The 27,086-nt window shown below is 40.5% G+C and overlaps 2 protein-coding genes and 1 long non-coding RNA gene across 7 annotated transcripts; all 3 read left to right on the top strand.

Annotated features, from left to right (window-relative positions):
* Positions 1-3,248: 3,248 nt before the first annotated feature.
* LOC131139666 (fibulin-7-like) lies at positions 3,249-8,839 on the top strand. 3 transcript variants are annotated; one of them, XM_058089477.2, is made up of 8 exons: positions 3,249-3,463; positions 4,846-5,005; positions 5,101-5,271; positions 5,613-5,738; positions 6,577-6,756; positions 6,846-6,983; positions 7,219-7,354; positions 7,908-8,839. In XM_058089477.2, exons 1-8 carry the CDS (start codon positions 3,395-3,397, stop codon positions 8,269-8,271), a joined length of 1,344 nt encoding a protein of 447 aa, XP_057945460.2. In that variant the 5' UTR covers positions 3,249-3,394; the 3' UTR covers positions 8,272-8,839. The 3 variants fall into 3 exon arrangements, with proteins under 3 accessions (XP_057945460.2, XP_078651743.1, XP_057945459.2); XM_058089476.2 differs by lacking the exon at positions 3,249-3,463 and adding an exon at positions 4,543-4,662; XM_078795617.1 differs by lacking the exon at positions 5,101-5,271.
* A 1,473-nt stretch (positions 8,840-10,312) lies between these two features.
* kif7 (kinesin family member 7) lies at positions 10,313-19,211 on the top strand. Of its 3 annotated transcripts, none has more exons than XM_058088943.2 (20): positions 10,313-10,426; positions 11,280-11,681; positions 11,781-11,978; positions 12,785-13,184; positions 13,268-13,615; positions 13,787-13,979; positions 14,282-14,446; positions 14,588-14,740; positions 14,886-14,998; positions 15,122-15,243; positions 15,470-15,625; positions 15,710-15,915; positions 16,013-16,210; positions 16,716-16,841; positions 16,933-17,109; positions 17,184-17,399; positions 17,602-17,808; positions 17,957-18,155; positions 18,374-18,535; positions 18,628-19,211. In XM_058088943.2, exons 2-20 carry the CDS (start codon positions 11,351-11,353, stop codon positions 18,954-18,956), a joined length of 3,999 nt encoding a protein of 1,332 aa, XP_057944926.2. In that variant the 5' UTR covers positions 10,313-10,426; positions 11,280-11,350; the 3' UTR covers positions 18,957-19,211. The 3 variants fall into 3 exon arrangements, with proteins under 3 accessions (XP_057944926.2, XP_057944924.2, XP_057944923.2); XM_058088941.2 differs by having other exon boundaries at positions 18,604-19,211; XM_058088940.2 differs by having other exon boundaries at positions 18,601-19,211.
* An 851-nt stretch (positions 19,212-20,062) lies between these two features.
* LOC131139467 (uncharacterized) lies at positions 20,063-25,979 on the top strand. Its single transcript, XR_009132246.2, has 3 exons — positions 20,063-20,339; positions 21,135-21,359; positions 25,662-25,979. It is a non-coding gene; the product is annotated as an uncharacterized LOC131139467 (long non-coding RNA).
* The last annotated feature ends 1,107 nt before the right edge of the window (positions 25,980-27,086 follow it).

The following is a 27,086-nucleotide window of genomic DNA, read 5'->3' as shown; positions in this document are numbered from 1 at the left end:
TCTCATTACTGCCTTATCAGTTGAGAACAGTTCTCCGAGGCTGAAGAGCAGTCGAAGAAAGGCTCTCTGTCTCTACGGGTGGCTTTGAGGATGTAATCTATGACTAAGTGACAGTTGGCCCTGCCACAAAATTTCATATTAAGCCCAGAGGATAAACATTGCTCTGCAAATTTCCTAAGCCATTGTTACCTGTTAGCCATAATCACTTGCAGGCTGGACAATTGTGCAGATAGTGAGGCAAAGCAGTAGATTAATTTGATAATGAGGGAGATTTAGCTCTGCTGGGTAGGATTAGAAAAACCCATCCATCCGTCAATTTTTAATGCCACTTATCTTCACTGGGGTCGCGGATAAGCTGGAGCCTACCCCAGCTGACTTTGAGGCACACCCTGGACTGGTCACCAGCCAATCATAGGGCACATATAGGCAAACAACCATTCATACCTATGGATTTTTCGATGCTAACCATAATTTCTGAAGGTCTTACATCATTAATTCTGGCATTGCAATGCCAGAAAATGTAACTCTTATGAACTATTTTTATTGTCATTGTTATATTATCCCAAATAAATGTACCTTTAGTTGTACCAGGCATTAAAATGAACAAGACACTGAAGAACAAGGGTGGTGCTGCATACTGTACATCCATCAGTGCTGCTGGGAAAAAAAGACTCACACTCTTTCCTGCCCAGTAACCTATAATAAGCCATATAAATAATAAATACTTTATTTTATGTATGCTTTATGCTTTTCACTTCATTTTACACATACAGTAACCTGTAATGTCACACTTTGCCCCAGTGGAGTGGAAAAGTAATTTCTTTAAACACCAAAATTAGAAGAATAAAGACACCAAGCATGCAGGGCGCCATTTGTCCAAACCGCTTAGGCTGAATAAAAGAGACAGGGTGCATGTAGTGATAGTAGATTACAAAGATTATACAGCATTATTTAATTGTCTGACCCTCTCAAGACTCCAAGCACGCTAAATTGATTCCGGCTTCATTTCAACTGACCAGATTATCACTTTGGCTGCAGTAGAGCAGAGCAAATTGAGCACAGGGCTGCACTAACATCATTTCACACTCATGAAACTATCAGCACCACAAAGGGCCTGCACAAGTAACTATTAACCTGTGATGCCCATTGCCTTCAAACACCTGATAATAGAGATATTTTATATATTACTGAATATAAGAAGAAACCCAGCAACTTTGTTGACATTAAAAGCAATAAATACAAAAACAACCTATCTACCATGACTGCAAAATGAGTATTGGGGGGGGTTGTAATTGGCTCTGTATGTTGTGCTAGGGAACCGAGTTTGCAAGTTTGTATGCACATGTTATACATTTATGTGGTAAAAATATTGTTTTGCTTGTCAAATTATCATCCTAACCTGTACATAGTCTTTTTGTACATGTACATAGATATATTTTTTGAAAAAAGAGAAGCAAAAAAAGGTAAACACAAGCTCGCCTTAACAACAGGGATGCAAACATTTATAAAAATTGAAGGGGCTCTATTATGCTCATTTTTTGACCCTTTGTATTGAGTTGTGGACTCCTACAGAGCAGCTCCACACAATAACCCTCACAGAATTTTTTTTTAGATTTTGCAGAATCTGCACTGTATTTCCTTGGATTTGTGCTTCCAACCAAAAGGCTGGTCTGAATGCACACTTCCATGCAGTGGAGAAGGAGAGCACATTTGTTGGCCACCTTTGAAGGAGCCTTTGCTTTTTACTGAATTTGGACAGCCTTTGTGCTGCGCTATGACGTCAGCAACCAACAATTGTGTCCTGCAAAGGCTGCAGACACTTCCATTAGTACATGCTATACAGTATGTGCTGTGTGTACAGGATGTATGACAGGGCGCATGACTGATGTTGCAGTGACATAATCGCATGCTACTTCTGTGCCCTTGATCCAGACATACCAGGAGTCACCTGGCTGAGTCACGTGATCATTTATCAGCTAAAATGAGGACTGCAAATCCCTTTTGCTCTATATTGGCAACTTTTGTATATAATGATGCTGAAAAATACAGTATATCATGGCAAAAGTGCAACATGATACCTTTAGGATTGCAATGGCTTTTTGCCCTCAAAAGTGTCAGATGTGTAAGAATACTTTAGTGTATGTGCTGTATATTGTGCCTTTAGGAAAGGAAAAAGCACTCCTGCTCCTACTCCAATTGCTAACATTGTACTATCGTATATCATAACAGTCCCAAGATACGAGTGCCAAATATGGTAAATAGGACAGCAATGCAAACTCTCTAATACAGCTACATCACAGGTGTGGCATATCAAGATGCTGATTAGAGAGCATAATTTTTTGCACAAATGTGCCTCGTGGCTGCCACATGTGGCTGGCGACAATTAAAGGCCACCCCAAACTGTGCCGTTTTATCCCACACCACAATGCCACAGGTGTTGTGCAATAGGCATGATGACTGGGAGAATGTCCGCCTGTGAAATAAATGTTCATTTCTTTATCATAAGCTCCATCTCCAAAGGTGTTTCAGAGAATTTGGATATGCATCCAAATATACATCCAACCTCCACATCCAGCATCTTCACTTTCAAGCTTCAAGGTCGATTGAGACAGCTGGACCGCTGCTGCAACAATCGTTTTGTCAAACTGTCAGAATGTCATCTGAATGCTCTTCATGGTTATTGATGTCTCAATACACATTTTGGAATGGCCTTTTATTGTAGCCCGCTCAAGGCACACCTGTGAAATAATCTAATGTCTTGATATGCCACAGCTGTGAGGTGTTTCGATTTCGCTGAAAAGCAGAAGCGGTCACTAAAACAGAGTTAGAGATATGTGTAAACAATAATGTGTAATATATGTGTAATATGTGTAAATAAAGTAAATTTAAAACTACACATTACTATATTTGTAAAAACACAATGTTTGGCACACCTCTTTTATTGGATCTCAGTAGATAGTGCAGGTATGCCTGATGTGTCCAATAGGTACCTAAAAGTGACTAACTATCTGCTCCTGCTAGCACTGGCTTGATCAGCATCACCTTGAAAACATCATCAAGTCCATGCAGTACAGCAAAAGAACTTTATGTACAGTATGTAACATCTAAATGTAGAACCTTTCATAAGCAATGTATAAATAAACAAGCATGAGCATGTACAAAACTAATGATGTTGAAGGGAACACCTTTTCATATTTACTATGTCTTCCTTCCTGATTGGCTCCTGCATAGTAAAGCTAACATTCCCCTGCAACTTTTCCACTGGCTGAGTTTGGTCTCTCACTCACCTGGAGTCCTTGTATGTTGTGTGGGCTGCCCACTCCAACTTTACACTGCCTCAGGTGTCACACATCTGATCACTTGCAGAAAGCGGATTGAAAATTATAGCAGAATCATGTTGGTATCAGTCTCAACTGTCATCACTTTGCTGGGCCTCTGGACATTGCATCCTACTTCTGGACAGGTAAGTGCACTGCTTGCAAATTGTAGATTTTTTTGAGTGCTTTAAGCTTTAAGTGTTTGAAATGGGAATTGTGTGCATCATAGGCTAAATTTTTACAAAGATAATTTAAAGTTTAACTTTATACATGAAGCCCAATATCAGCATCTCACAAGTCTTGTCTGTCAATTCCTCCTACAAATGTGCTGAATTATCTGTTTGTTTTGGTTTTCAAAAGTCCAGCTGTATTTTTTTGGTACGGTGAATCTGCCTACAAATATGTTGAGATACAGCATACTTGTATGTTAATAATACTGCATGAAGAAATCATACAAATGAAGAGAAAGGAAAAAGTAATAGACCCGTACTGCAACATTGCCCTGCATACCTGCATGCCTCCTACGCGCTCTGCTAACGTCAACCATATACATGTGAAATGTGGCAGAAAGAGGCCTTTGACAAGTACGCTTTACACACCAGTCAAACCCCTAATGATTGAAGTCTGTACAAACCTCACTGCTGTCCAGATCAGAACGCTGTTTCCAGCAAATATTGACTCTTCTTACGTAACTGTTGCTGGACCAAAACAATTTTTTGGTTGCCTGAAAGCATGCGGGAGGATGTGGGGGCATCAGGGGAAAACATGTTTAGTGTTTCACCATTCTATCAATACACGAATTATATCTAGTATGAGTCATGTATGGTACCTTTTTCCCAAATGAGGATAAGCGGCATAAAAAATGGATGGATGGTACCTTTTTTACTCTCAGTCGACAACCAAAACAAAAGTTTATTTTGTTGACACTGATGTACTGTATTTATTGAACAGTGGTGAGGAAATCCTCATTTGTAGTTCATTCAAAATAATAAAATCTAAAAATAGCTACATACAGTAGTACTTACATATAATAGCTCATGTAGTTAAAAAAAAACAGTTTCAATCTAAATTGAACATTATTATCTATGGCAAGGTGACCTATCACATAACAAATAAGCAGTGTCTCCATAATGAAGGTTTGATAGATTTTGCTGAGTCAACTCCTTTTATGATACAGTTACATAAGCTTGCCACACCCCCAAACACACCACATCTAAGAGGAAACTTTCAGTCTGAGACTTACAGTACATGCTTTTGAAAGAAGAAGGTTTTCATCATGCAAACAGTTAAATTGGATAAACATGCTGTGATCCAGCTATGTTTACTTCACTATCAAACAGCACAGGTCTGTATTGCACTGACGTTCAGCACACTCTCATTTACAGCAGAGCTGTTTGTCCACTTTCAGTCCCAACATTGGCACTGCACTTTTAAGTCAACACCTCTGCCTTTACAGTAACTCAAAAAAGCAAGCTGTATCTTTTCTCTGTGACAGCTAAATTTACTGTGACCTTTCCTTTGAATCCAGGACTGTTCAAGCAGACTGGAATTACAAGGATCCCTGAAGCAGATCCAGAAGCTTCTCTCAGCTCATGAAGCCTCCTACTTGCAGAATCTACGCAACCTGAAGAAGAAAATTAACCAGCTTCAGAGCAGCACAGGAAAACACTTGGCAAAAAACATCAACAGTAAGCATAAGCTTGAGAAATACTGGATTAAAATAAATCCTTTTTACATAACATACCATGTCATTTTTTTCATGATTGATATGGGTTTATTACAGGTACCTGCCCAAAGCCGGATGTACCTGTCAATGGGAGGAAACTGGGCAAATTGCACACCGTGGGCCATGAAGTTCATTTTTTATGTGACCCCGGCTATGAACTAGTGGGATCAGAGAGCAGAGTCTGTCAGGAGAGTCTAAGCTGGTCTGGCCAGCAGGCAACCTGCAGAGGTGAAATTCACCAAAACGTTATATGAAGGGCTGACCAACTTTTTTTTATTTTCATTCCAAATGGGTTTCATGTGGTTGAGTTCAGGCCTCTTAAATCCTTCCACACCGAAATCAACCACTGATGCTTTTAGACTTTGCGTTGTTTACTACAGACAAGCAAGCAATTCCCCAACAGTTCCCATGAAGCATAGAATTGTCCAAAATGTCTTAGTAAGAAGTAGAATTAAGAGTGGTCTAGTCCAACTCCATTTTCTGCCACTTATCCTTTTAAGGGTCGATAATTCATTTTATCTTTGTATCAACAAAGATTCTTCACAAAACATCTTTGTTTCTTCACTTAGAAATCAACGAGTGTGCCTCCATCCCATGCCTGAATGGTGGAACGTGCTTGGATGAAATGAATCAGTTTTCCTGCATCTGTCCCAAAGGCTGGGCAGGAGAAACCTGCCAGAGCCGTGTCCCAACATGTATGTATAAGACACTACACAGTCAGTATATATAGTAACTGTTCCTTTTACATGCAATATACACACAGCGGCCACAAAATGAGTTGCAGTGGTGTGGAGCTGCACAGCAACCCATGGAGAGGTGACCTGTTTCATGATATTATATTATATCAGTGCAGTTCTACCCCACCACAATAGTACTGTAAACATAATGTTAAATCAATACCTTTCCGATGCTTTCAATCAATAATGAGCAATTTTGTAAAGGAAGTTTTCATATTGGATCTCATGGGTTTGCCTCTGAAGAGTATAAAATAGATGTATGTAAATCTACAGACAGCACCCTAGTCCACTAAAGGAGATTAGTTTGCTCAGTGGTTTGGTTTGCCAATACAAGCCAATGCTACAACCCACAAAATAGGATTTATTGAATTCCAGCCTAAAGTCCTAGACAGCGCTGGCTGAGTGGATGTCTGCTCCCTGATGCACAGAGGTGGAATACAAAGAGAGCTTATGAATGTCTGATGCCCAGTTTATTTAACCTTTGCTGTATTTCTCTCCGTTGGTTGTAAGGGGTAATCAGTGAGTGGACAGTGTGAACTCTGGCCTTCTTGCATGGGCTTTAGCTCATGCTCAAGTGGGATTAATCATTTTGGTGATGCACATTGTTGCCTTTCATAAGAAAAAAAACATACTTTTTTGTATGTATGCAAGCTTTGTGCCTTCTGACGTCAAAAATATTAGTAGTGTCCTATGAGGATTCTTCACTGTGGTTTCGGATTATTCTACTAATGGGATTGTTGATCTATATTCTGAATTATGGCCATGTACAGTTACCTTTTTCTGACATCCTCCTCAGTCTTTGCCACCATTACAAACACCTCCGCCTCCAGTACTGCTGCTGCTGCTGCTACGCTGGCAGCAGACACAGCTGGGACTTTTGTGCGTCCATCAAGCTGCAGCACCGTGCAGGGGACCACCCACTGCACTTGTGAGCCAGGCTACACCATCTCCGGTAGAGACAGCACCACTTGCACCGGTATGACTAATTAGTCAACTCAAACCAAACACTAAAGTATCACAGTGTGGTTTTTTTCATAGTGCGTTTGCATGTGTCGTGCATTACAGACATAGATGAATGTGAGCTGTTCCATAATGGACAGGCGGGGAGACTGTGTTTACACACGTGCGTTAACACCGCTGGAGGTTACCGCTGCTCCTGTCCTGCTGGATATAACGTGACCCGTGATGGGCGAAGCTGTAAAGGTGCATATCTAATGCTTTCATTTTGTTTCTTCTTCTATTGTAGAACTATAAAATTGCATACACATTTCAACCAAATTATTGGGCTATCTGCACATTATACTTTGGGTTTTATGACATGGCTTTTTGGAATCAGTCTTGCAGAAATGCTTTTTAAACTCTTGATATTTATACTGTACATATAGTCATATTATATATTTGTTGTATTTGTGTCTGTCGTGTTGTTTTTGCTTTGCAGACATTGATGAGTGTGCCACCAGACAGAACAACTGCACCAAGGACCAAACGTGCATTAACACATATGGAGGATTCCAGTGTGTTCGTGTAGAATGTCCCAAAATCGCTCATGCGTTTTACGTCAAAACGTCACCAATGTAAGAATTGCCTCTGCACTCACCATCCATATCATTTTCTACACACATCATATCATTTTCTTTGTGGCTGCATCACTCCAGAACACTGTGAGTGACGGGGAGAAAAGCTCTGTCATTTGAATACACCTTTTGATTTGCATGTATTCATTTCAAGACCCATCTTTTTCAGACATTTTTGGTGGTCCCCTAGTAACTATTCCAGGGTTCGCCCAACCCTATATCTCACTCAGTCAGCTGGGATAGGCTCCAGCACACTCCCGCGACCCTAATGAGGATAAGAAGCATAGAAAATGGATGGATAGCAATTTACATAGTTGCAGGAACTGAACTCAACAGAGTTTGTAGCCTGAGGAATACCTGTATACAGGAATCTTTAATAATGTAATAATACCATCCTGACAGCATCAATCACAACTGCTTGTCTGAAGGGCACAATTCCTGATAGAGCTCTTCTCTTTGTTTTTGTTTTCTTATTGTTATATTGTTTGATATGCAGTATTTTGTATTTCAGAAAGATGTTTAGTCATTTATGCTTGTTATTTTTTCTTCCAAGGCGTTGTGAACGTAATCCCTGCCCTGTGGATAACAAGCTGTGCTCTCAAGCCCCAAATTCTTTCTCCTACCATTACCTGGCAGTCGTATCCAACCTGTCAGCGCCCCGTGTCATGTTCCGAGTTTCAGCATTGCGTCCGATGGGTGATACGCTTCGCTTCTCTCTGTTGGGAGGAAGGCAAGTTCGCCGCCACTTCACTGTCCAGCGTTCAGATCGTCTGACAGGTCAGCTGATGCTGAGCAGCCCAGTGCAAGGCCCTGCCACTCTGGAGGCTGAAGTGGAGATGACTGAGTTGGAGAGACGAGTCCAATTGGGGAGGTACATCACCAAAGTCACGTTGTTTGTTTCCCAGTATGAGTTCTAAAGCAAAATAGAGATGATATTAATACTAAAGAGTCAAATGGTCAGATAGCAACTTTGAGTCAGCTAAAGACTGTGTGAACATAGTTAAAATTGTCCGTAAAGCAACCCGTTGCAGCTTTGCAAATTGCTATTAAAGAAAGCATGAGCAAGCAAATTGACTTTCAAGTGCACAATACATCTGCTTTTGCACTGCTGCTTGCAAAACATTGCTGTATTGAGATAGGAATGCAAATGTCTGTTTTGGAAATTTAACATGACTTTTGTGAAACATATTCATTGTGTATTGCATGAGCATTAAATAGAAAAATTTCTTTTTCAATGCCAACAGAATTATTTTACCTTAAAAGCTAGATTTTTTTTATGTTATTGTCCAATAAAAAGGTTTAACTGATGAAAGCATTTGTCCTTCACATTTCTCACAAATATGTTCTGCAGATGTGATATCACAAAAGCAATGAGTTTAATTGTGGTTGTCTTGATGTGAACAGTTAACATCTATCTTGCTATGTTGTAGCTCTTTTTTGTGCAGAAATTAAATATTCTATGTGTGGAATTAAATGGAATTAAATGTGTAAACAAACAGTTGGATCTGTTTTATGTGGGAAAATATGAATATGGTGTAAATGAGTCTGAATTGGGCCTTCAGGGAAGTGAGAGGTGTATGTGAGCAGTTGCAACACTTTCAGCATCGATAGCACAGAGCTGTGCTGTTCTGCAGACAGAGCGCCAAAGACGAGCTGCTCAAAGAGCCACTATGTTCTTACAGTGCATGAATAACCCGACTGCTTAAAGTCACTAAAATAACCAGAGGAATATGGACATGTGTGTGCGTGACTCATCGATTTATTAGGGGATGTACTGGATATTTATTCCACAATTTAGGGGATTTATGTAATATTCAAACCAAGGACTGCAAAGGCATAAATGTGTATCTGTGGTTAGTGCAGGAAACTGGAAGTGCCAAACTGGATGTATTCACTTATGGATGGTACTCCATGCTGTGGATGAGGCTGACCCATGACAACCATGGCATGTGCAGATGCTTGCTGAGTGAAGAAAACACACCCTCCTGTTTTAATGGGTGATTAATTGATTGATTGATTGATTGATTAATGGATCATTTTCTATGGTATATCTCAGGAATTGTCTTTATTTCCCGAGTAATTAGACATGTTTCTATGCTGTCCATATTTGAAATATTGTACCACACATAAGAGTTGATTTCTGTTCTATTTTGGTTGCATTTCCTCTCAACCTACATCATATAACATGCTTTTAACTCACATCCAGTAGTCTTGCTGTTATGTTATTGTTTGGTATGGTTGTATTTTGCAGTGATATAAAATGAGCTGCGTCATACAGTGAGCTGTGAGTTCTTACGACAGAGATCGATTTAACTTTTGATGGACCGCTACTTTCATTTTATTCCTGCAAAATAAACGTTTCTAGGAGCATTGCTAAACATGGAGCTACACTGCCCCCTGTTGGTCAAAAGGAATTGCGCAAACTCAAAATGTGGCCAAAGTTTTTGTTTGATGAAATAGACAGCAATTCAACTACAAATTAAGTATGTTTCTTATTACATTTCAAGTAATTGACGAGAGTGTTAATTAATTGTTGATTATGTATCAAATGTAAATCATCAATCATTTTAATTATTTAATTTACCACAAATATTTTATTATGAGATTTATTAGTTTTTGATATTAAGTAATTTTTGTATTTAATATGTGATATACATATAATGTAAAATATTGGTACATGAATTTGACACATAACAAGTACTTAGGAATTTAAAGTGCTTACAATATTACTAAGTTTTTAGAGAATGGCCTAAAGGGCTTTGATAACAAACAAAACATAACGTAGAGTAATTATTCTTAAAATATAGTCTAAATATGGTAATACATGTACTCAGTAAAACAGCTGGATTATCTTGTCATTTGTTTGGATGTAACTGAAACAAACCAAGTAAGAAATAAATACATGAACATAAATGCATATAATTTGAGTAAAGAAGAACGGTGTTCCAGCAAGATGTTCCAAGAAGAACAATCCCTAACTTCCAGGCTCCTCCCCTTTGCTTCCCCCTAAACGTCCATTTTCAAAAAAAAAGTGTTATCCTTTTAAGCATAATAAACTTCAACAATATCCGAGTAAGTAATCTTTAACTGTGTCGTCAATATAACCTCTCCTAAACGATGTAGTGCTTTGTAACTGATTGGTTTGTACACACGGACGTGTCGTAGAAGTTGTAGCAAACTTTGTCTTCACGTTTCTCTTGTTTTTGTTCAGGCTGCTTGCTGCTAGCTTAGCATGGAACGTTAGCTTTGCTCTTTGGTAAACACAACTACCGTGTAAACTAATAGAAGCAATTTCGCAATAAATAGATGAGCGCTGTTGAACACCGTCAACGAGAGAGTATATAATAGTTTTGCAAGCAGAATTGTAATAGTGCATCCTCGCTAACTTTAGTGTAAATAAGGATGCTAGTTAGCCTCTGTAGCGTCAATGGAATGCCTCAGGCTACGAACTTCATTCAACTTTAAACTATTTACTGTTTTACTGTTGGATTTTACCATGAACACAAGCGTAATAATAATTTCAAACACCACTTATGATATCCTACTATAGGTGAAAAATGAAGCCTGTTTAAATGAAATTGATTGAATACAACCGTTTAAATTTACTTTAAAGAATACCACATATTCTTCCATCACTTGAGCTCAAATGCACACACTATATGGACCAGTGTTAAAATCACACCATAGAACACGCAGATACTGTACTAATATACAAGAGAAAATGTATGTATAAATCTTGGGATACCAAGATACTAGGTTGTTTTCTAGGTGAACAATACTGTATTCATTTCTGGTTGTCTTGCAAAGGTTTTCTATTTCTATCTACTAACCAGTTAAACAGTTCATACTGTATATGATAACATTACAAGCTGTTGTGCTTATTTTGTCAACATTGTCACACACTGATTGATCTTGCATTTTCTAGGCGGATGCTTCGTCACCACCCCCCCCAAGATATTCCAGTCATAGCGGAGCAGCCCTGACGTTGTAGCAGTAATGTCTCCCAAAGTGCCAGGCGGCCAAGGCAGAGGAGAATATTCTTCAGTGCAAGTTGCAGTCCGAGTGCGTCCGCTGCTGCCTAAAGAGGTTCTTCATTGCCACGAGACCTGCATCACCGTAGACACTGAACTCCAGCGGGTCACCCTGGGTCACGACAGACACTTCCTTTGCGACTTCCTGCTTGAGGAAACCTGCTGCCAAGAGGAGGTTTATTCTGTGTCAGTGCAGCCTCTGATAGATTCTTTCTTCCAAGGCTTCAATGCTACAGTTTTTGCTTATGGTCAGACAGGCTCGGGCAAGACTTACACCATTGGAGAAGCAAATATATGTAAGTGTAATATAATATCTCATTCTTATAGCTTATTTTGTTTGGACTGGTTTTACTTTTGCACATTGCTCACTCTTAAGTTCTTTCTTGTTTTTGTAGCTTCTTTTCGAGATGAAGAGCAGGGTATCATCCCCAGGGCTGTGGCAGATGTCTTCAAGTTGCTGGATGAGAATGACCTTACAGAATTTTCAGTACGGGTCTCCTACTTAGAGGTCTACAAAGAGGAATTTAAGGACTTACTGGAGGTAGAAACTGCAAGCAAGGACATCCACATCAGAGAAGATAAGGGAAATATTGGTAAGGAATATGAAGTAAATGTTTCTTGATATATAGTAGTCCCCTGCTGTTTGAAGGGGTTGTGTACTTATACTATCCACGAATGGCGGGAAAAACAAGAGTAATTGAGTCATTCATAAAAAATATTTTTGATTTTTGATCAAACCTGGGCTCTTGTCTGTGGTGAAATAGGCACTACATGACTTTTTTTTTTTTAGGAAGTTTTGTTTGGTTGCAATGTATTACCTTGGCATTTATACCATACACAACACAAGCCAACCAGAGGTCATAAAAGAAAAATAACTCATATGGAACACATCATGTACTGTAACTACAGAACTTCCCCAACAGTAAGCTACCCAGCATGCCTTGCGGGTTGTAAAATAGTATTGTTTTACATGTTGGTGTGTAAGCATCCATTTTGATGCCTACATAGGCTCCTGTTGGTTTGTGATGTTTGAGTACTGGTGTAAATATCAAGCTGATTCTCTATACATACAGAACTACCACCTTAAAGTTGAAATGTGCCTACCCATGTAAGGCAAATGAGATGGGATTTTTACTAACAGCCTAATTCTGGACATTATAAGCACAAAATGGTGGGTTTTCCCTACTAGTAAAAAATAATGTATTGATAAAAAAAATATGTTTATGGATCACAAATATGCCAGGAACCACTGTACAACACTTGAAGATGTCTGAATGTGGATGGCGGAAGTGCTACTGCTATTTCATTGTCAGAAATGTGTGTGTAATGATGTCAATATGTTACAGTAATTACAACTCTGTTTTGATGACTTATTTACATGCTGCTTTGTGTCCGTTAGTTCTGTGTGGTGTAAAGGAGTGTGAAGTGGAGGGTCTTGATGAGGTGTTGAGTTTACTGGAATCAGGAAACACAGCAAGACACACTGGTGCAACCCAAATGAATCCAAACTCAAGCCGCTCCCACACCATCTTCACCTTGTACATGGATCAGCGGCGGGGGAGTTCGCGCCTCTACGGGAATGCTGCAAGCACCGGATCACAAATATTGTCCTCCAAGTTCCATTTTGTGGACTTGGCTGGCTCAGAGCGCATCCTGAGGACAGGCAACACAGGCGAGAGACTTAAGGAGAGCATTCAGATTAACAGCGGCCTTCTTGCACTGGGGAATGTTATTGGAGCCCTTGGGGACCCCAAAAGGAAAGGCTCTCACATACCATATAGAGATTCTAAAATTACAAGGTGCATCTATCATAATGTCATGTTATTTGTACGGCATAAATATTTGAGCCATTTTTTAACCCATTTTCCCTGATTTTATCCAGGATCCTTAAAGACTCTCTGGGAGGAAATTCAAAAACTCTGATGATAGCATGTGTCAGCCCATCCTCCTCAGACTTTGACGAAAGTCTTAACACTCTCAACTATGCCACAAGGGCCCGCAATATTCAGAATCGGGCTACGGTCAACTGCAAGCGGGAGCCAGATCGCGTGGAAGGACTGGAGCAACAAATCAAGGCCCTTCGCAGAGCCCTGGAAAACCGCCATCGTTCAGAGACCCGCATCATCTCTCATGCTGATACTAACAGGAGGTTCCGACTTGGCGAAGGAGAGATCAGTAGGCTGCAAGTCCAAAGTGCACATTATCGGACCTGCACGGACACTGCTTACAGGTTATTTCATGATCTATACCTATACCAACTATATGTTGGCAAGCACTCAAAAATTGTCATGATGTGTTTTGATCAGATTTTACACAATTGTATTTTGTAAGTTTAACAAAGTTACAGTATTAGTTGCTCCGTGGTAAACCAAATTTTTCCCACCTTACTGTCTTCCTCTAGACTGCTACGTGAGCTGCAGAGTGAAGGTGCCCTGACTGCAGAACAAACCCTGAAAGTGAAGGAGTGGATCTGCTCAGTGGAGGAGGAACAAAGTAGACTGACGACTGCTTCTGGACCAGACAGCGGGATCGAAAACAGCTCTGCAGAGGAAAGTGTTGCTTTAAAAAGGGAAAGGCCTTCTGTGAACAACCAGGTCTGTTTGAAATGTAATATTTATGGTTGTATGGACAACCATAGTGTATTCCACTGGGTATCATGTAGATTTTTTTCAATCACTCCAAGTGCTAGTTGTGGATGTAAGCCGAATTTGAGAGCTAAGTCAAAGTCATTAGCTCATATATAGAGATCTTGTACACTTTTATTATACATTAGATTTGTGTAACAACATGTGAACATGTTACATTTATATCTTGGACAAAGGACTGAAAATCTGCCATTTCAAGGTCCTGTACTAATAAATGGTATATCTTTGTGTTTTTGGCATTTAAAACTCAGGATTCTGACACTTTGGAGGAAAGGTGGAGCTATGATAGTGTGAAAGATGGAGAGAAGGATGAGCCTGCTGTCGCCAGGCTTCAAGCCCAGGTGCTGCACCTGGAGAGAGAGAATACAGACTTCCTGGCAGCTCTGGAGGACGCTATGGAACAATATAAGCTGCAGGTTAGAACTCTCAGCATGGCACACGTGAGGGTTTCTTTAACATAATCACAGTGACTTGGTAGAAGACTAATAATTATGTGGTACCACTTTAGTTGTCTCCCCCTGCATTCTGATTGTAACTTTGTTTAATTACTTTTGCAGAGTGATAAGCTGCAGGAGCAACAGGACCTGATAGCAGAGTTACAGTGTCTGCTTTCCAATCCTGGCCTGCATGGCCTGGGCCTAAATTTATGTTCACGACCACACACTGCCCCAATGGGCTCCATGCAACATAGCCTGAATGGAGGTTTGCAGGTAACCAACCAATGCATTTATTTTTCAAATTAACAAGGAAGCTTATCTTTCACACAGTTCCCCTTCAGATGATGCACAGATGTCTAATGACAAAGTTATTGACGTTTCACATCAGCTGTCCAAGCTTGCATCGTTGTGGTTACAGGTTGTTAATCAGGATGTCTGCCTCTATGAGGAGCAGAAGACCACAGGTGGAGCAGAAATCCATGGCGTCGAAGAAGAGGGCAGTCAGTCAAACCTGCCCAGAGTAAGACAAAGGTTTGTCCTGAAAAGTACAGTGTACAGCTTGCATGATAAATATACTGTATAAAGAATGACAGGGCAATTCACACACTGTTTACTTGTGTTCTCTATGATGTCAATACACCTTGCACATGACAGGCAGGTGAACCAAACCTGGACCAAGAAGGATATGCTTTCAGTTGGACGAGCAGTCATAGGCAAAGGGCTCATATCTCAGCTGCCTGAGCACAGCCAGCATCCAGGTTTAGCGAGAAAAGCATGTAAGTTTAAGCTTCTTCATATATAAAAACATACAAATGCACACAAGGTGACCTGTAACCTACTGGCCAGGTATGCTAAAACATGTACCTGTATTTAGATCCACCTTCTCTTTCCTTCTTTGTCACATTAACATTTTGATTATTTTTTCATTGTAGGTTCTACTCTGGTACATAGGGTACTGTACACTGAAGTTAACATCTATTTTTTCTCCTAACCCCTGCACAGCTAGTGGCAGCATAGGGGAGACATCTGTACGTGACATGCAGAAAGGCTTTGAAGGTGTTTCAGAATGGGGTCTTCTTCAAGCCCAGCAGAAGATTCGGGAACTGTCAGTCACTATCCGCATGAAAGAGGAACTCATTAAGGAGCTAGTCAAAACGGGTACGAGTCTCACATAACGAAGAGCGTTCAAAAGTTTGTCATCTTTTGCAGTGTGGCTCATGTGTTGTGTGTTTGATTCACCAGGTAAGGATGCTCAGTCTTTGAACAGGCAGTACAGTCACAAGATCACAGCTCTAGAAAGTGAGGCCGTGCAGGCGCGACAGGAGCTGCAGGAAGCCCAAAGGCAACTTCAGGACCTGGAGAGGCAGGAGAGAGAGATCAGCACTACAGACAAGACCCGTGCACAGGAATGTCGACAAAAAATAGCAGCAGCTCAAAGCAAAGTTCAGGTTTGTTTGTCGCACCTCTGTGTTCTGTTAAACACATACCAGCTTACAGTATGTGTCATGGACGTAGTTGCTAACTTTGAACATTATTTTTTTTAAGGTTCTCAGTCAGCGTCAGAGGGATACAGCCCATCTTGCAAATTTGCCTGCGCAGAGTGAGCGTCGTGTGCTTGAGCTGGAGCGCAGTGTTCAGTCAATGAGACAACAACAGGAACTTCTACAGAGGAGGCTGCGTCAGGAAAGTCAGCAGAAACGACGTCTGGAGACTGAGATGCAGCGCAGAACTCACAGAGTCAAGGTACCGCTGATATTCACATACAATGGAACCTTGGTTAGAGTCATTTATTTGTTCCAACCAAAATGGGCACTGTCCAAATCAATTTCTCTCATAAGGAAGTATTTAAATCAAATAAATTTGTTCCAGAAAGCCAAGAATGGTAAAAGTAAAAATGTTTTTAGTTTTGCAATTTAAAGTTTTACGTGCATAAAATAATTCTAAATACATATAAATGATTTAAAGGGTTACTTTTACATTTTTACCTGTGCCATTAACAATACAAGATACTTGCCATATTTTATGTGAACCAGAGAATGTTCACAAACCGAGGCAAAATTGTGCTGGAAATTTTGAACATGAACTACAAAACGTTACCTGAGGTTTCACTGTATTAGGTGTCAGTTTGTAACAGCTTGTTGCAGTTCTGACTATACATTTTGTTTTTGTGTGATATTGCAAAAAGTTTGTGTTTGGCTTAATGAATGAATGAAGAGGTCTTCAGATCTTCACACTTTCTCATGATTAGGAACTTGAGATAAAGAATGAGCAACAGCAAAAGATCTTAAAGATTAAGACGGAGGAGATTGCTGCCTTCCAGAGGCAAAGACGCAGTGGCAGCAATGGCTCTGTCATCTCTCTGGAGGAGCAACAGGTAAAGTCACAAATCTAATACTGCGTCAATACAATTTACACTGAGTTACTGTGTCATTCTAACTTTATATGTTTGTGTTGTGTCTGAGCAGAAGATCGAGGAGCAGAAACGTTGGCTGGATGAGGAAATGGAGCGTGTGCTGGAGCAGAGGCGCGGACTTGAAGATCTAGAAGGAGAGCTCACGAAAAGAGAAGAAATCTTGGCCAAGAAAGAAGCCCTGTTACAGGAGCGCAGTGGGCTTGAAACCAAGAGGCTTCGCTCCAGTCAGGTAACACTGTTCAGCAATGACGCTGTTTACAATGAATAAAGACACATTGTCACTGGGCTCATTTGTCTCGACAGGCGCTGAGTAAGGATCTGGTGACGCTAACAGGACGTATCGAAACGCTGGAGCGCGAGTTGAGTGAGAGGAATGGTCTCCTTCGCAGCAGCAGTGCTCAGGACTCCCAACAGATTCGACAAGAAATCTCCAACCTGCGTCAGGAGAAAGACTCCTTGTTGAAACAAAGAGTGGAGCTGGATGATAAGCTGCGGCAGGGCAACCTGCTCTCACCTGAGGTAAGTCTCTACTCTGTTGTATGTCTACATGTACAAATATCATCAGTTTCTACTTCTACAATATTTATTTTATACCTACATTGCAGGTTAGCAGTCATGCATTAATATAATCTGTTTCTTTAAAATGAGAACTCAACAAGAACCATACATAGTACAAGCACTTACCATATGTATCTTCATCTCTTCTCTCTGTTTCTGTCAGGAGGAGCGAACGCTCTTCCAGCTGGATGAAGCCATTGAGGCCCTGGATGCGGCAATTGAGTATAAGAATGAGGCCATCACTCAGAGGCAGAGGCAGCTCAGGGCTTCGGCCAGCATGCTCTCCCAATGGGAGATGAATCTTATGGCCAAACTCAGTTACCTGTCTGCTTCTGAGACTCGAGCTCTGCTGTGCAAGTACTTTGACAAGGTTTGTGGTCCAGCATGCTTCATGGTAGTGGTCTCACCAGCCAGACCTAAACACCGGACAATTGCTGTATGATACAGTTTATGATGCTGTCGGAAAAAACATTTTCAATTGAACTGCTGATTCTTGCTGACGCGATTGTCTCCTATAGGTAGTGTCTCTGCGCGAGGAGGAGCGCAAGCTGCAGCTTGCCCTCGCTGAGCTCGAAATGCAGTTGGGTGAGCAGCAGCAGCTGGTGCAGTGGCTGGAGAACGCTCTCGATCGCACTCAGCTCGACACCGACCGTAGGCTCACTCAGCAGCAGAAGGAGCATGAGAGGAGCGTGCAGCTTTTACTGCAGCAGTGTCGTGGTGGGTATCAGACACAACCCTGTTGTCCTTATTTAGCTACATTTGAAAGGTATATTGAGCGATAAATCACAGCCACAATAATGCCTTATTTTCTTAAACAATAAATACCTCTGACAATGGTAAAAGTGTGCATTGACAGCAATGGGCATTATTTGTAAGAGCAGAATTTCTTAAACTGCTGTCCTGAAATTCCATGTAACCTTCGTATATTTGTGCAGAACAAATGGATGAGGGCCTGGCAGGAAGGCAGCGGCAATATGAGGGGTGGATCCACGGCCTCAGCAAGGAGCTTAACCACTACAAAGCATTAAATCTGGAACTTGGCAACAAACTAAGGGAGTTCTGTGGCTCAGTCAGCCAGCCGAAGGAGCAAGTCAAAGGTATATTGCCATTGTTTCCTCCTGTCTGTGTGCGGTCTTAACTCTCTTCTCTTGATGTGCTTCAGTAGTGTCATCTGATGGTAAACCACTAGGTGTCAGCAGTGTGGATAGTCACGGAGGAAGAGGGACTCCAATGACTGAAAAACCTCCTAAATCCAGAGAGGAAATGCGGGAGCTGGTGAACGCCCCTCTCCCGTCCACATGGAGGCGCTCCTCTCTTCCTACAGAGGAGCCTGCTGTTATGGAGGAGCTGTGGTTGCGAACGGCCTCTGAAGTTCCTGTTAACCGTGTAGTCCAAAGTGGGTCCATTTCTCCCAGCGTGCCGACATCGCTTCCTGCTGTGAACTCTCGGCGCAGCAGCCTCAATATCGGACCACTCATTTCAAACACTTTCATGGAAATGCGGAAAAATCTTGCCTGAAAACAATAAGACAAGAGATTTTCTCTGAGGGTTCCGAAAGATTTGTTTGTAATACATTTTTCTCTATTTGTATTTAATTTTCTAATGGACTGGTTTTTATACAAAGCACTTTCATTATGGTAGTTTATGTTTCATTAAGATGTATGAAATGTGGCCTCATATTGATACAGAATAAGGTTAATTTGCTGTCTAGTTCTTTTGTCCTTTTATAGTACTTTTTACAGTATTTTATATTAAAACGTTTCATCTAAAATTCAAGTGGCCTTGACAAGTATTCAAGTCTCAATATTGGCTACTCTTATCTGAACAGTAGGGGGCAGTGAAACCTCAATGCACGTCAGGTTATGGCTAATATTGCACACTATGGTTGATGCAGGGCACTATAGATGTAAAATATGATATAAGTGTTTAAATGGATGAAGAGGTGAAGATGGTTCCTTCCAGAGAGATTAGCATTAAACTAATGGTGACCGTTGAAGTTATTCACCAGATGGCTGACCAAGCAGCATTACAAATGCATTACATTACATGCTGAAATGCAACATGGTTTGATATAATGCAAATCATACAACCACAATTAAATTTAAAATTAAGAGTTTCACACCAAGCAAAGCAGTATTGTATTTGTGATGCTCAAATTTGGAAAAATAGAGCTTATGCAGCCCTACCTTAATGCCAACTCTACATAATTTAATGGAGGGTGTCTTGCTATATAATGACACTAGGTGGCAGCAGATAAGCTTTTCCCATTCGAACCACCAACCCATAAATCATGCAGTCCTAATTGTGAATAATTCATTTTGACAAGTACAGGTATATATTGCCTTTTAGGCCTGCTTTAATATATGGACATAAACATACAGTCCGTTTTAGTGATCTCTCTTAAATCTTTATTACATTATTAATATTGTAGATTTTTATGAATAATCAATAATTTAAAATAAAATAGTATAGAATAAAAACGATCTTGTGAAAATGTGGTGAACCTTTTTCTGATTGGCTGATTGGTCAAGTCATTCGGTGACGTCACAGCTGCCAGGAGGAGGAGTTGAGGTGGGAAAAGAGGCCGAGAAGAGGCGATAGGCGGCATTTGAGTCTCCATCAGGGTGAGACCGCGCAGCCTCCACACTCGGACTGGCAGCGCGTTGAAGACCATTAAAGACGTCCCTCGGTCCACAAGAGTCCACAAGACGGATACACAAGGATCTTCACGCCCGGAGCTTCATTCCACAGAATCTCCACGTCAGAGGGTATCGTGTATCGATCTAATCACCTGTTTGTTACATCAAGCTGCACACCTGGAACCGGAAGGATGCTCTATGTCCACGAGCACATGTGGTGGATGTCCACGCAGGCAGCCGAAAATGGACTTGATGGATTCGAGTAAGTTCCATTGTTCATGCATGCATCCATAAGGCGTCATTTAGATCAAAGCTGCCATCATATGTACACTATACATTCGTGTTGCTATACAGCCTTAAAAATAACACCCGCCTTTTTGCAGATGTTTGAATCAATGCAATCAAAATAAATTCAGTTTAAAGGCTTATTAGTGCTTCTTTGCATATTATAGGCCAACGATTGTGCAGTGAATCCTATGTATATTGAACGTATTATGATTCTAAAGTGTTAATAACAGGTCTGCCCTGGTGATGCATGACCTGTTTATTCCCATAAAGAGCAGTCATGTATGATTATTGTGAATGTATTAAGTTTGATTCATTACATTTTAAAAGAAGAACAGTGGGCCTTTAACCTATAACCACAACAATTGAGTTTCCATGTAATGTAGTGTGCACATGTTAAATGAATGAGATGTGCTGATACATGCTATACATACACTTATGCATGTACATGGCTATAATTCATTCCTAAAAAATATCTTTATTGTTGAAAGTGTGCAGATTCCAAGGTTACATCTCTTTTCATTTGCAGGCCTAAACAAGTGTGGATAATATAAAATCTTAAGTTATTATTTTTGATGGTAAATGAGCTTGTATATAATTTATATTACATATTGACAGAGCCCATTTGCTACACTTGAACCTTTACGGAAAGTGAGTACATTTGCAACAACTTTGTGTAGTACATGCAATGCAATGATGAGAGATATTTATATACATATTTTGGAAGGTGCTTCATGTACATTCATATTTCTGTTCTCTTTTGCCATTGCAGGAAAGAGCCCACACTCAATGGTATCCACTGTGCTGGTATGGCAAAGAACAGAGCATGTTCCTGTCTTTGGTTATCTAGCTGTATGAGTACTAATTATCCATCATAAAGCTAGATAACCGAAAGTAGGAATGACCTTCAAACCCTCTCTTCCCTGCATGAGACCAAAAAAAAGAATTAAACAGAATAACTAAAGAAACACAAGAGGATGTATGCGGTGTGTTCAAGGTAGGTGTACAAGTATTGTTAAACACAGAGATGAATGTATTGTTCACTTCATATTGTATTTACCTAAGAGTCCATAAGTCGTGTGTTGGTGTGATTATGTCAAATAGTTAAATATTCTCCATGGAGACTTTCCTTCAAGTTCAATGGCTGCAAATTATTCAAACTGTCCTTATTTTCTGCTTCCGGAATCAATTTAAATTGCTTAAGTGAGGACTCTGGATACTTTATACAAAATTGTTTCCGTCCAATAAAATCCCTCATGATATTTTTAACATGATTACAGGGATATACAAACAATAAACGGATACACATGCATGTACCATATGAAGGCCTGATGGCCTGATTGAAGTTGCAATCATGTAATTGTCTGTGTGGGAGCCATCTTGACATTCTCTCTGCATCTTAAAATGGTTGTGGAGGTGCAAAGCAAAGCTGCCTTATTTGGTCTATCTCACCGATGACACACTCTGCATGGAAGGCCTGAAGTGTGTGTAGCGTGATCTCACTCAGTGGGGAGATTCACGATGAGGTCACCTTTTCCAAGGCCTCTCACAGGTTTAACCCTTTTAGGGCTTTATTTTAGTGAAGTGGCCACGCAGCATATTATACGCAGTTAGAAGCACGTGTTTCCTCCCAGCCAATCAGTGCCAAGGTAATATTAATAATGAGGATGGTAAATTAAATACACTGAAAATACATGCTACAAATAAATAATGATCATAAATAGAATTATAACGATTTCAAACAATTTGATTATGTAGTCTTATTCCTTGGAATTATTCCTTTTACCGTATTTCTAAGTCATTCTGTGGATTTGTTCCACGTCACATTGAACAACACATTCTCCTGACTTATCCGACATCCCATAATAGCAGTCAGGTGGCGTACGTATATGAACTCCAAGCATGTAATAATTGAAACGTATTTCATCATCCAAATCTTATGTTTATCACTAGTGCTACTAAGTACGTGAGTGTATTTGATACATTCGTTAAGAATAAACGTATTCCAATTTATTTTCGATATTGACTAATAAATTGGATTCTACTTTTACAGAAATTCACATATAATAAACTCCATGAATGTAATTTACATTGAACTGTTGCTGATATGATAGTTGTTATAATTATGTAAAAATATATAGCCTATGTACTGTATTTATCTAATTTCGTCAATATTACGTTATTCTCTTTAACGGAGAATCTCAGAAGAGATTAAAAGTACGCATTTAATTCATCTCAAAATATGAACAGAGGTTCAATTAATTCAGTTTTGTTGGTTGCGTGAATTGAAATTCTGACATTAAATGCAAAATGACTAAATTGCTACTACTGTATACAGCATATCGAAACAAATCAAATATGTTTACATAATTAGACATGATTGGCTCATTTCTGGCCATTTCTGGATAGTTAAAGCAAACAGTAGAGCAAAAGTGTGAGGAGAAACCTGAAGTCAGAATATTAAAACTCTAGTATATAGCCAATCCTCGTTTGGGTCAGATTTCGTTTAATGGTGCGTTTGTGTTCATAATAAAGTAGTTAAAACGACATTTCAGACACTGGAAGGTAAATTCAACAATAGAATAATAAAACGACATCTGAGTTAACATCCGTTGAAAAATTCTAGTGAAAATACCCCCCATAAATCGTGTTAGCTTGGTAAAAATAAAAGTCATCACATAATCCAATCACGTGATGTCATAGAAACGAGGCAATTTGACAATTTGAAGGTAGCACACACTGGGCCTTTGTGGATGTTTATAGCTACCTTAATAAAGCTCAGTTTTTTGACATTGCCAGAGAGGGATAACATCGCAATTTGTTGTGTATAACCGAACTGCTTATGCTTCATATGAGGTGTATAATATACCACTGTAATAATACACATTTAGCAAAAGCTAATCTGTTTTCCACTGCATGTAGCACATGCAAATGCTAACGTCATATGGGCTGTGATTTTCACAATTAATGCTGTCAAACCTTCGCTCAAATTCTCCCTGTATTTGATGTCAAAGTGGATACATTTCAAATATTTTTTCCGTATCATAACTTAACATTGGGCCCTCATTAGGGTCATGGAGGAGCTGGAGCCTATCCCAGCTGATTGTGGGTGAAACCATGCCTATCACAGGGTCTATAACAAGGCACACGGTTAAGAGTGTGTGTGGGTGCGTGCATGAGGGTCAGTATCATCATTAACTAACCTTCTTGTTTTAGTTGCTGCAGGAGACCTGTTGGTATACACTTGCCATAGTGCACATTATCATTCTGAACCAGGCTCTGCTGCTCAATGGCGGCTTTGTGCATGGGCCACTTGACAAAGGTCAGCCAGTGTTGTGTGTGTGTGTGTGTGTGTGTGTGAGGGTGTGTGTGAGGGCGCTGCAGCAAAGCCCGAGTGTAAAGAGGTGGGAACCAGGATCCAGACAGCAGCAGACGTCTATATCGCTGTCTACTGAAAAAGTGTCTTTTGTCTAACTGCCTCTTTATGTCCGCGTGAGATCATGTACATGTACTATTTTTACACGCTGAACTGGAATGTGTACAAGCAGCGTACAGTAAACATGTACTTTATGTAGATCATGATGTAATGTAGTGCTAATTGGCACTTTTACAAGCCTTTAAGCAATAGCTTAGTTGTGCACCACAGCAGGACTACCCTAAATATGTCCATCTGACATCCTGGCCCCAATGCAAGTAGGCTGTAACAGCAAAAAGCTGTTACAAAAAGCCTGTGCATGTACCTGCCAAATTGCACAAAAATTGTTTGTGTAGTTATATTTTTGCATAATTGCAAACCAAGTAAATATATATCTTTCTCTTTTCACTTTTGTTACAGTAATTTGAGTCTGATTCAGCAATTATTTACTGTAACTCTCAATGGAAAATGTAATATTTCCTCTAAAATGGCCCATGTTTGACATCTCAAGTAGAGTCATACATGCCGGTAAGATATATTAAGTTAAAACATTTCACTGGAAGCATCATAGCTGCCTGCATGGCTACACCTACGGGGTCCACTATACCTGAACAGGAGCCACTGAGGTCCACTTTGTCCACCCACCAGGACACCACAGCTGCCAATCCTGTCTTAATCCGGGGATAAACCTGATTATCCCACTCTGGCTTGTTCTTGGCTTTGTAACACTGACGGGGGACCTTTCACACGTCTTTTTTTTTCCCCACACGGTTGAGTGGGTCGGAGCTGTTAAGACCCCCAGTGTGGACGTGCAGTCACTATTCATTTGCTTTTAACGGCAGCATGTCACTAATAACAGCAGATACACACGAGATGTTGTCAGTATAGAGATGATTAATATACTCATTTGGATTCATCTGGAAAGGGATAGATAGGTGCACTTATTAAGAAAAGTCAATATATTGTTTATACTCCTGAAAGTATCTGATAAATCTTCTTTAGTCATGTTTGGAAATATTAATTTCATACCTTTAAGTATGTGAACTCAATGCAAATCAGTGCGTGTGAAATAAATCAGAAAGCGATACATTTACATTCCCTCCCGCCAGTGTCTCAGACTGCCAGTCAAGTTCAAGTTCACAGGATAAAAATGTCTGGACTCTTCATTCACAATTGCTCCTCCCCCTCTTTCACCCACACGCACCCCCACCGCCCACCACCCCTGGGCCTCCCCTACATAGCGTTAGGATGACAGAGAGGCCGTGGCGTTGTTATGGTAGCAGGCTGTATGGGCCAGGCTATGTGCTGGTGAAAGGGACCGCCTGTCACAGAGAGTGTGAGAGGGGAGACATAGGGTCCCCCGAACAGCTGGGCACAAATGTCCCCTCTCAGTCTCACCAACCAGTGCAGCACCCCAAAACCACCCACCCCCGCCTGGCCCTTTCAAAACAGCACCAGGATCCTGGGAACACCGGGAATGTCACATTCATCATCCTCACACCCCTCTTTGCAGTGGTTCATGCATGCCTCCTTCACCACACACACACACACACACACACACACACGTCCTCAGTACCTCATGTCATGATGACTACTTTGGTAAAAGGTTACACAGGGGTTTTTTGGGGTTGTTTTTAGGGTCTCGTCAAATCGTGCATGAGAAACAGCTAATTTGCATGAACTGTATGCTGTCTGAGGGGCTGTGTGTGTGTGTTTGGGGGGGGTGTAGCTGCATTGAGAAGTGGCAGGAAAGGCCTAAAACTTGCCATTTCGGTGCATTGCTCCAACTTTAGTCTGAACTTTGTGCAGTTTCAGACCTAACTTGTGAGAGAACAGTGTCTTCATTTTAAACTAAATCTTGACTGCTTGTTTTTGTTTTTCCAGGAAAAGAAGCAATGGATGTCACTTTACCGCAGATCATCAGCCAAGTTTTTGTACCCATTTTATTAGGACGACTATATACATCTATTTTTTGTACAGCCTGTCCTCGAGGGAGTGTCAAGGGTGAGCTGGAGCCGATCCCAAAGACGGCACATATAGAAAAGCAACCATTCTCACAACCATTTCACAGATAAATCCACTTTATGTCAGCAATTATTGGTAGTTACTGTATATGAATGTCACATGACTTTTTCATACAAATCTGTTTAATGTAATGTAATCACTTGAAAAAATTCTGCTTTTATAAATAAAACTGTTTAAAGAGTCATTGTGTCTGTGAGTTTCATTGGGATAGTGTCATCAGCACCTTGGACAGTGACATCTATTGCAGAGTTGTGAAAACTTTTTCCACCATTGTGTGAATTAAAAAACTGCTGGAGGCCACTTTGATATTTTTATGTACATTTTACAAAAAGGCCAACAGGTACACAAAATGACAGTAGCTAATTAGGAACGAACCTACCCAAGCCTAGCCACTACTCACTAGTTCTTCATTACAAAAGTAGGCAGGTGCCTACATTTGGGCACCCATGTTGTTTTATTGATTTGAATACCTTTAACACTAATTATTGGAACACAAAATTTGGGTAGTGGGGGTATGCTGGAGCCTATCCCAGCTGACTTTGGCGGTGAGGCGGGGTACACCCTGGACTGGTAGCCAGCCAATCACAGGGCACATATAGACAAACAACCATTCACACTCACATTCATACCTATGGACAATTTGGAGTCACCAATTAACCTAGCATGTTTTTGGAATGTGGGAGGAAACAGGAATATCCCAGAGAAAACCCATATACACGGGGAGAACATGCAAATTCCATACAGAGATGCCCGAGGGTGGAATCGAACTCGGGTGTTCTAGCTGTGTGGCCACTAACCACACTTTTCATATGATTGTCAAATATTTGTGTGTCAGACTATTTATGATGGACAAACATCAAGCCTGAATGTTAACTGGAAGGTTTATTATCAAATCATATCACATCATAGTGATGTCATCTGCCACCCGAAAGAATGACAGAACGTTCTGCTGTTTTTCATTCATTTGATTCTTAAGTGGTCTTTATGCAACACGTGTGACAATGCAGGACAACACGTCAACAAACGTCCACATGATGTTAACCATGAGTCCGACAGAAGAGGTCGTGACCTTTTCACTCTCCAGGGATACAGCTTGACCCCGACACACGTGCTGCTCCCCGGACCCTCACTCTTATTGCCACAGGGAAAGTCCCTAGGGCACCATGTTTTTCAGATCATTTTCAAACTGACCTGCAACACGTTCTCCCTTAATTGTGATGGAATAGAAGGGGTCAATTCAGAAGAGCCCATGCTTCGGAATGCATCGGAATGCATATATTTTGT

This window comes from Doryrhamphus excisus, linkage group LG13 (assembly GCF_037039965.1).
Source record: "Doryrhamphus excisus strain RoL-2023G ecotype Guam linkage group LG13, RoL_Dexc_Guam_v1.1, whole genome shotgun sequence".
NCBI classification, from domain to species: domain Eukaryota; kingdom Metazoa; phylum Chordata; class Actinopteri; order Syngnathiformes; family Syngnathidae; genus Doryrhamphus; species Doryrhamphus excisus.
The sequence above is the reverse complement of the archived record's forward strand: the minus strand, read 5'-3'. Positions and strand labels throughout refer to the sequence as shown.